This window comes from Oreochromis niloticus, linkage group LG15, assembly GCF_001858045.2.
Source record: "Oreochromis niloticus isolate F11D_XX linkage group LG15, O_niloticus_UMD_NMBU, whole genome shotgun sequence".
Lineage (NCBI taxonomy): Eukaryota > Metazoa > Chordata > Actinopteri > Cichliformes > Cichlidae > Oreochromis > Oreochromis niloticus.
In genome coordinates, this window is record NC_031980.2 from 7,864,352 (window position 1) to 7,874,936 (window position 10,585).

At 38.2% G+C, this 10,585-nt stretch overlaps 1 protein-coding gene across 1 annotated transcript in view; it reads left to right on the forward strand.

Moving 5' to 3' along the window:
* The window catches only part of ppp1r14c (protein phosphatase 1, regulatory (inhibitor) subunit 14C), a 25,395-nt gene extending 16,078 nt beyond the window's left edge, over positions 1 to 9,317 (forward strand). Inside the window, exons 2-4 of the mRNA XM_003440689.4 lie at positions 3,943 to 4,026; positions 5,176 to 5,208; positions 6,846 to 9,317. Coding sequence (XP_003440737.1) covers positions 3,943 to 4,026; positions 5,176 to 5,208; positions 6,846 to 6,920 — 192 coding nt within the window. The 3' untranslated portion in view covers positions 6,921 to 9,317. The remainder of the gene's footprint in view (positions 1 to 3,942; positions 4,027 to 5,175; positions 5,209 to 6,845) is intronic.
* Positions 9,318 to 10,585: the final 1,268 nt, after the last annotated feature.

The window sequence follows — 10,585 nt, forward strand, 5'->3', positions numbered from 1 at the left end:
TTGTCCTTTGCCCTCAAACATCTTAAGAAGTAGGTCAGTCTGCTAAATTTATGATCCTGACAGGTTTTCACTTTCACACTGTTACTCATTCGAATTCATGCATTCATGTTTATTATTAGGTTAAACCAGCAAATCACAGTACACAAACTCATCGACACTGACCGAGGCCACGATCTCTGCACTCCACTCACACGTCTGAATTTGCAGGTAGCTGCTGTGAGGTGTAAACAACATGACCTTCCAAGGAAGGAGGCATGTTTGATGATTTGAACCTTTAATAGGTTTCATCTCCACTAAGGCTATGAAACCCAGCCTTTGTCTAAAATTTTAGAGACAACAGCAAGAATATTATTATATTGAACATTCTAAGATTTCCTTAAAGACCAGCTGAATGGAGTTTTTTGTCACCTATTTTCAGCTTTAAAAAAAAGCAAAACTTAGAGAAAGACTGGCAGTGACTGAAGGGTTTGACCTCTCTTATATGCTTATATTGTAAATGCTTAATTTCTCTTTTTAAGATTTATATATGAATCACTGTAATACAACATCGCTGTAATCTCATCTTTGAAATCAGCTGGCTAATATCATGTGGTTCCCCCTTAATGCAGCTGCTAAATCTGTGGGAACAAGGGCGTGATTCCTGGAAGTCTGGCACCATGACGCTGCTGGGTTTGCTGGTTTGCCTCAATAATGGTACAGTTAAGGAAAACAGTGGTTGGAGACTTTGGTACTAGTAAAATTATTGTGACTTTGTGCAGTGATTTTGAAATCTTGTTGCCTTTTGAAATGGTTGTTTTGAAGGTGGGGGCCAACCCTGCCACCACATGCAGGGAGTTTCTGTCTTCAAGGAAACTTTGGTTCACCAAGATGGTGATAAAACAGCAATAAGATGGAATCAGGCTGCTATCATTTGGGCTCAAAAGGGCAATTACACGAGAATTTGTTTGTGACAATATGCCAACTAACTGTGGTAACTCAGCAAAAATCACAAATCTGTTGCTCAAAGGTATTTATTCTGAATCAGGATGTCAGTTTCCTTGCAGCTTTATCCCTACTGGGGATAAAAACAGTTTAGTTTGGACATGGACATGTACACCACAGCTGGGGAAATTCCACCCAATTAACACAACATATGCATTACTTTGCAGCCGGTTGCAGCCTGACTCCAACTGATTGCTCAAATCTCTCTGCATTTCTAAATAAGACTGATTATTTGCAAAACTTTGCAAATTTGTCTGAGAGTGATTGCAGTGAGTCTGACGCAAGCTGCCATTGTTTGAAGACAGGCTGACTCGTGCACCAGGAGACTCGTGCAATAACAATTAAGTGCAGTTAAGTAGAATTAGACAATGAGTGAATGAGAGTGATGTGACCATTTAGTCTCTGCAACTACCTGCAGAAAAATTATCACTAGACAACCATTACTTTTTTGTTTTTTCAATGGGCAGTTTTTGCTTTTTAGGAGTGCCCTCATCAGGAGAGGTGAGTTCAGTCTTCAGCAATGTTTTTAAAGTTTCCTAAGAGAACATTCAATAATCAGTTTTGAAGAAATAATTGATTACCAAACCAAGTCATGAATTTCACCAGTCAGTTACTTCCACTCTAGTTAAGAATGCTGCATTGCACATTTAGGAAATAATCGTTTTACACAAATAAGTATTCTGATCTTGAGGTTTCAAGCAAACATCAGTGCCTGTGCTTAGCAGGACAACACACACAATAATATTATCATCATTTCACCACCTCACATTAACTCAATTTTCTCACTTTTTTTTCTCTTCATCTAAATCAATTTATCCTTCCACTCCTCAGTCTGAAATAGCTCATCTCCTCTGATGATTAGCATTTGCACACAACCTCCGTTTTGTGGTTCCACCACATACACACTCGTATGCTAATAAGTGGCAGGGTTTGACATATTCTGACACTTTCCTGGTTTTGCTCCTTTCGTCTCAGTTTCCTCAACGAGTGAGAATTTCAGAGCAAGACGCTAAGCTAAGACGTTTCAGAGAAAGAGGTGCTTAAAATGCAGGTTGTGTAAATGCCTCTCAGGAGTAAGGATCAAGGTGGGGTAGCCTTGTGTATGTGTGTGTGTGTCTACGTGTGTGTGTGAATGTCAAGTGTGTTTGAGCAAATATACCGTAGATGAAATATGATCAACCCTGTTTAAGAGTCAGTAGATTTTTTTGACTGTGTAAATGGGTGCTATGAGGGGATGTTTGTGTATATGTTGCTTAAGTAAAACAAGAACATTTCTGCATTTATCTGCACAGCTAAAAGTCATATGAGCAATACATTTGCACTAGTTCATCAGTAGTCAAATGTGTGCATATTGCAGCACATTTGTCTCTTGGAATGTACATTTTGTCTTGCAGGCTACTTTCAAAGGTATAACTGTAATCTAATTTCATTCTGTGCACATCGAAACACCCACGCAAAACTGAGCGGTGACTGAGCTTTAATGCTGAGAGCTAAAATCAAGCCATCCTTCCATCTTCCCTGTCCCTGTGTCTGAATACCAGTGCATGCTCGAGGCTTCACCTTACACAAGAGTCCTCTGGGAGGCTTACACAAACACACGCACAACTAAAGAACTAGTCGCTTTTATTCATTTTAGTTTACTGCAAAATAATGATAGATATCATCCCGGAATTTCAAGGAGGACTACTAATGAATATTGTGTAGAATGCATTAGGTAAGAAAGGCATTAAGGCTGCAAGTCACATTGACTAAAAATCATGGGTTTGATATTAGAGCCTGAGCCTGAACTATGGGCATCTCTGGATTTGAATTTAGTTTTGCAGGTTATGGCTCATGTGAATGTATCATAGCATTATAACCTTCCAGTGTGATGTGTAGTACAGTAATAAAGTACAAAAGAAAATAAAGATGTTTTCAGTGAACCTTCACCAAGACTGTTCAATAAAGTGGTAAAAAAGAGCACGGGTATCCTATAATTTCATCATATAGCTGTCTCTTAATTTTTATGGATGGTAAAGACTTTAGCAAAAAAAATAAATTAATAAATTATTAACATACAAAGAGTTCAGTAGGTAAGGGTTGGCAAAATCTGAAATCTGAAAGCCATGGATGTTGAGTTTCCATATAAATGACAAAAAGTTAACACTTGGCAGTTGATAGAAGGTGATCAGGGGCATATTTTAATGAACATGTAGTAGATAACGATTCTTAGTCTTTTATTTATTTTTAATTAATGTGCAAATCCCCAAAATATTCATCCAGTATCAACAGTGTCTTTTTTGATGTTAGAGAAAGATCATAGCTGCGGTAAATGGAAGGGAAAACACTAATTACCGGTTTAGGACACAAAGTCTTTCCTGTGCAAAAAAAGTGCAGTGACCTACATGAGCGTTGGCATTAGATGTAAATTATAGGGAATAATCGGAAATGGAAATTGTGTATATTCTAGGGATGGTGGAGTGGTATAGTCACAGATTATTGCAATTAATATGGCTGTTGATAAAGGCCACTGCTTGTATATACATGGTCACTTTGGCTTCAAAACCCAAAAGGAAGAATTTGGATGATACATCATGCGGTAGCTGGGAGGGACAGTTTGATCCTCCCTGCGCTGGTCGTGGGTAAATAAAATGAACCAGGGAAACAGCGGACCTTTGAAGTGGCACTGAGCTGAAAACAGCCTCTAACCACTGAACCACTAAATGGACCAACCCAAAGTAAAATGACATTTCCATACGATGCCTGTTCCTAAAAGCTAAATACTACATATGCTCAGCTTGTTTGGAGCTTGAAGTGCAGAGGCTCAGACACACTGATTGTATAAACTGTGTATAATAAGTGTATAATATTCTTGTTTTCCATTTTAATTTCTTATTTATTCCTTCACATATTTATGTGCTCGTCTTCCACAAGTTTCTCTGCTTGAGCTGCTCAGTAAACCAGAGTTTCTTTGTGTTCCAGGAGGAGGAGATGCCTGAGGTAGAGATAGATATCGATGACCTGCTGGAGGTCAACAGTGATGACGAGAGAGCCAGCAAACTGCAGGTATGTTCTTTAGGCTGCATTGGTAAGTCCTCTGAAAATACATTGTAATCTCATTTAGGAGATGAAATAAGGCGAAATAAGGTAAGTGGGGCTATCAGGTAAAATGGGACATTTATGGTTGATGCATCTCATCTATGGTATATATTGTATATGTCTTAGCTATAAATACATGCAAATATACACTAACATGTACACATGAACACAGTTGTGCATATAGAAGGTTGAGGGTAAAAGAGGTGTGTTGATATTGAAGTGAGAGACATTGACGTCAAACTAGTTATCGCTAGTCTGATATTGAAGACATTGTCAGACTAGTCATTGCAGACAGTATTTGAAAAATAAATTAACAAAGAGAAGCAAAGAGGATCAGAAAGTAACAGAAATGCGATAGAAAGGATGTCTTCAAGTGAGGCCAGCATAAGGGGAGATTTAGTTGAGTATAAGAAGGAAGATGAGATAGGCTAAAAAGCTAATGTTGGCTCTCTTATAAGATCCTATCTGTTTTGGTGTTTAATGCAATGTAAGTGCATTTGAACATGCACTGTTATATTGTTATGTATATATATATATATTTTTTAATTATCCTGAAATGAATTAAATCTGTTTCATTAGAAATTTCTCTTTTTCACTTTGCTGTTGCTGTTTGACTGGCCCATTTTTGGCAGTCAGTTGGCCCATTTTACTTGAACAATCGTAAAACTATGGGACAGCCCACATTTCAAAACAGTAATATTCTATTAGATCAATCCAATACTAAAAAAAAAAAAAACATTTTTAAAAGAAGCAGTTGAACACAGTTAAATGTCATACATATTTTTTTTCTTAGTGTCCGAAGTGATTAACCAGAAAGTGTCCCAGTTTACCTCAGTTCACCCTAGTTGTTCCATAATGGAAACGCTCACCTTAAAGTCAAATTTTCCATGTGACTGCTTTGCATGGTATCCTGTTTCTGTTGGCTCTACTGTATGGTGGACCTGTCCTCAAAGACAGACTGATGTCAAACGTACATAATTAGCAGTCTTTATGTTGTCTGAATACATTACCGCAGTTTTCCATGTCAACAAAAGCTAACCAACCAATCCAACACAGACAGTGCTGGGAAATGTCCCTAAACAACTCTCTGTTTTTTCTTTACCAATTTCTACACAGGAATCATTAATAGACTGCTACAAACCAACAGAGGTAAGTCTTCTAGTGGGGCTATCTTTTCCATATCCACTGCTTGAGATCAGTGACCTGAAATTATTGATCCGCACATGCAGTATTGAATTTGTAGAGTCACGTTTTCATGCCGCTGTCACCCTGACCTGAATGAAACAAGCGTTAGATAGGCCCAGAAGCTACACAGAACACATACAAGCACACACCATTTCACTTTGTTCACACTGGCACTTGTTTTTGAGTGTGTGAATGGGTGTGTGCGGGTAAGCTTTCAAGTATCTGAGTTGGGTGAGTTAGGGTTAAGCTATTTTGGTGATTAAAGGTGGTGCAGAGCAATCACATTACCTCTACATACGGCGATGTTGCCCAGCATGGACTGCCCATCTGTCATCTGTGACTGTTTGCATGTGTTTGTGCGTGGCATTAGGTCAGCCTGTTGAAAAAATGTCAAGGTCGCTGGCATCTGAGATAACAGCAGCGTTCAGCCAGGTTGACAGCTGCTGATACGTGTCACTCCTACACATCCGTACTCGCACACACACAAACACATTGTAATCCCTTGAGTCTGGAGTAGCCCAGATGCCATTTTGAACACAATCCCGCATAGATGACATGGACTGAGGATAAACAGTGAAAAGCAGAGGCAATGGAGAGAGAAGGTGAATTGTGACAACTGGAAGCAAATGATGAAGAGAGGATGAAAGTAAAAGAATGAAAGCACTGTTAGTGAGAAAATGACAGGGGATGAAAGAAGCTGCTGGAAATGGTGGAGGATAGATGACACATCTAGATAGAGGAGGAGGAAAAGAAGAGAGTGACAAGAGGAGGGAGGTATCAGTAATTAGGGCACGAGAAGTGCCACCTCTGTTACAATTGTGAGGTTTATATTTCAGCATATTCTCCATCCGAGTCACACCATCACAGACTTTTATAGAACCATTAGGTCAAGATGAGGAATCTTTTTCTTCCATTCTTACGGACTTATTGCCTCATAAACTTTCATTTCTTTTTTGTGACTTAAAAAGCAATACCCATGTGACCGGGGTTGGCCAGTCATATGGGGGTTTGTTTCCCCTTCCTACAGTACTGTGTTTAAGACTCTAGCCACCCCTCATTTTTTATGTTTTGGTGCCAATAAACCACACATCCTTGTAATTTTTTAAAATCTTGAACAACAGTACTTCAGGCTTTCTGAAGGTCTTTCAAAGTTTTCCTTTGGGCATTGGCTGCTTTTTCACTCATTTTTAGTCCAGTCATTATACCTGACTATTTTCAGAGGAATGTTTTTGCTTTGCTTTGCTGAACCACGTAACACAGCCCTATGAATCATCTAAGCATAAAAAAAGCACTGATTCAAAGAATGAATCACTGTTGTGTTTACACATAACAAATAACTTTGACAATATCTGTTACAATTTTTAATTGTATCTTTAGGACCTGTGTTATTAGGTCATTCAGGAGAGTAAATATGGTTGTATGTATAACCTGTCTTCTGTCAGTTGTATATTTATTTATAGCTATTAGACAAAGGATGCCTTCTTTAGCCTGCAAAATCAAACAGAAACTAAAGAAATTTTGTAGATTTGAGCTTGATTTCTGTGTTTGTGTGTGTGCATGTGTGTGTCTGTCTAAATCATTTTTTCCTCTTCTCCCTACAGAACTTTGTCCGTGAGCTCCTCGGAAGGATAAGGGGAATGAGAAAACTTAGCGCTCCAACCAAGAAGGGCCTATAATGGCTCAAACATCAACCATCAATCAGCCATAAACTCCGTCATCTCCTACTTAGCCCGCCACACATGGACTGTCATTAAACAGAATAATTTATCAAAACATCAGTAACTGTTCTGCAAACATCCGCCGTATAATCCATGAATATAGCACTAGTCATTCGTTTCACGATCACAATAACAAGGTGTATTATAATATTTGACTGTTGAAAGGTACATAAGTAAAGCAGAGCCAAAATGTTTAAATAGTCACAATATCTGGAATGTGCCAGAACTGCAACTGTGCTTTAATACAAACACCACCTAACTTCATGTGTCAGAGCCATGTTAAAACTTTTTAAACCACTCCTACAAGCCAAACAGCCATACAGAATAAAACGCCAACAAAAACTTTAAAAGAGGTGGTAAAAATAGTTGCAGTAGGTGTGAAATTAGCTGTAGCACTATTTAAACACAGTGCTTCTTGATCTTTTTTTTTCTTGTCCTATTTTTATGGAGGTTTTTTGCTGTTGCGTCTTTCTTTCTTTTTTCTAAAGTACTGTATGTTGCCATTTCTTGTTCATGTGATTGAAATGTGGTCTTTGAGAGTTTTAGTTCTTGTCATCCTCTTTATCCCTACTCCATTAGTGCTTGCAAATGTAAGGGAGCTCTGTGGTCTTGTGTCAAGTTCATTTAAAAGCACAGCACATTAATACATTAATCCCGTCCTTTTTTGTGATGTGTAAACTCTGGAAAGAGTGGGAACGTTTTATCAAACAGTGCTAAAATCATATCAAGATTTTATTTTTTCCTTTTTTTTGTTACCCACTCTCCTAGTATACTTTTCACCACAGCAAGGCATGATGGGTGTTGCAGCTCTCTGTATGAGACTACAAAAACCTGTATGATTGGCGGCCTTTCGCTCATCATTGTACATGTTCATGATCTCCCTTATTGGAATACATATCAGTTGGTCGTTTAGATTCAAGCTCAGCACCCAAACACTGTAGTCGTTTTTACACCCGGTTCACTTAATTCTGCTAACTTGTCTCTGTAATAGCGGTTGATGTTGCCTTTAAGGACATTCAGGATCAGTCCACTTTTTACTCAGCACTGAACTTAAACTACTGACGACTTGAAGGCGTAAGAACAGTGGATAAGAATCCCCGGAGGACTTGACACTTTAACTTGCCGACAGAAGGTGTGCCAAAACTGGGATCCTAAAATGTCAAACATCATGGAGGCGTTAGTGTGCCGCAGCTCCTACTACAGAGATATCTTTGGGTGGGCTCAGAAGTTTTAGTAATTCTTTTCATGTTGCAGGAAAACTGTGTTACAACTGAATATAAGCAGGTTTAAGAGGTGGATTTGTTTTGTTGCTAGTAAATTTCCCTTCAGCAACACACTGAAAAATCTCTGGTACAATCACGAATCCCTTACAGGGTTGTGCCCAGTTTCATTTTAGAATAATTAATCGTATAAAAAACGGAAGGTGCAGGCTAAAACCTGCAGTTTGATATAAAGTGTAAACCCACAGCTGCCAAAGACAAAAGCAGGGCAATGTTTTATTTTAACATAACACTTGCAAAGCACCCTCTTGCATGCTAACAACAGAGACAAGGTATTGATGAAGAGTATATTATAGACCTATAATCAAGCAAAAATTAAAAAAAAAAAAAACCTTTTTTGACATAGCTACCATGTATGACTTTGTAGAACCTTTTGTGTTGAGACAACGTGACGTCACGTTGGCGATAATCCAGGAAATTTTAAAAAATGGTGCTGTTTTTGATGTTCTTCCCAGACTTTGGTTATATAAAAGGCGTTTTCACTGTTGACTGGTGACTGAGAAATGTGTCTGCAAGAAGTCTGTCTGTCTTGACTGATGGAGTGGATGCTCCAGAGTTGCATCTTCTATTTCTCTGTCTGAACTGGGTTGGATGGGTGTCATCACTCTAAGCTAGCAATGGTGAGTTTTTCTGGCTCGGTGAATTTGGAGGAAAACCTTGAAGATGGAGCCATTACGGGCCACTGAGATTCATATCGAGGTACTCTATAGGATTTTCTGTCAAGAAATACTTCAGGGGCAAGTGGCAGATATTTTATTATTTATGGGATTTCATGTGGAGAGTATTTTGAAAGTGTCCATATATAGAAAGGTCTATGTTTGCATGTGTTTTTAAAGTAGCATGTTGAGGGGAACATTTTCTTGGCCTAAAGGTTTTTATTTCACAAAGTAAAACACTTTCCTTTTTTATACCTTTATTATTATTATTATTATTATTATGAAGATACAAAAATGTTATTCAGTTGCAGTTTTGTTCTGTACATCCACAATAAGCTTTCTTCTTTTTAAAATGTAATGTGGTGTGGTTTGTTTTTGCCGATAATAAAAATGCAGAATGACTCTGTACTGTTTAAGAACATGTTTCTACTGGTCTACTTGTTTTCTACTTCTAGTTATAATTTTGCATTTGTATGTTTCATTACAGCCACATTTCACCATTTGCATAGTCTTTTCTCTTGAAACACTGCTCTTTATTAGATTGATACTATATTAACTGTTAGCTGCTGTTAGCATGGTAAAAGTCTTCTATAATCTAGAGTGTATACTTATTTTTTTTTTCCAATGACAGCTTGAATCGCAACTTCCTTTTTAAGTAAATTTTCATGCAGTAGGCAGTTGATTGAAAGACGGAACCAGACAGCAGCAAGATCAATTCCCAAGTGTCTCCAAAGCAGAAGAAGGTGTTAACATTTATGCAGATGATACAGAAACTACAACTTCACTGATTACTTATGGCCCCAGTCACACAGGAAAAGAAACGTGTATTGTGGTAGATGCTGAAGATTGCTGGCAGTCACTGGCTATGACTTATATGGTGCTACACGCAAAACATCCTTATGACCCTATTGATTGCTAGCAGGTTCCCATGGTCATCTACAGTTTGCGTGAAAGATACTGACTTGTCTGCAAACACTCACAAAATGCTTGCCTAGCAGAAGTGAAACTGTGGAAAAAATGCAACGCAAACTTGAAAGCAACCATTCGCCAACCCTAACTGGTTGGTTTGCAGGCCTGTTTGACTCGGGACTATAATAATCTATTCCAGATTTGGTGACAAGAACCATCGGGATCTAACAGTACATTACTGCACAGAGATTACCACACAGAGGCACAATAAGCTACCTTTTAGTAAAAGGAGTTTAGTAAACTGCATAAAGGATGTGGCTGCTCCAGTTTCAAAGTAACTATGAAAAGAGAATGACCATGTAAAGAAAGCTTTGACGTCATGCATCATATGTTGCTTGGTGTCAGATCTCTCCATCATTGTCATGAGTGTGTCTCAGTTAAGCTGAGAGAAAAATTAACATAAAAATCTAAATAAAGAACGTATCTAGCATAAGGACTGAAAACAGCTAGCCCGTCCAATATTAAATAAAACTACAGCATCAAATATAAACCTTACTATTTCATCTTATTTTTAGAAATATTAAAGTCTGAGAAGTCTTTCCCTATTGGTAGTGGTATTGTCTACAAGACGTTATCTCCCTAAACCAGGCAGGAGGGTCCTTCCATATTTATGATGCCCATTTATATTTGTACATGTGCATCTGTGTGTGTCCATGTCATTTTGCATTATGTGCTGAGATCTGAGAGTTCTGTCACGGAACTGTGGGGGCATATGAGA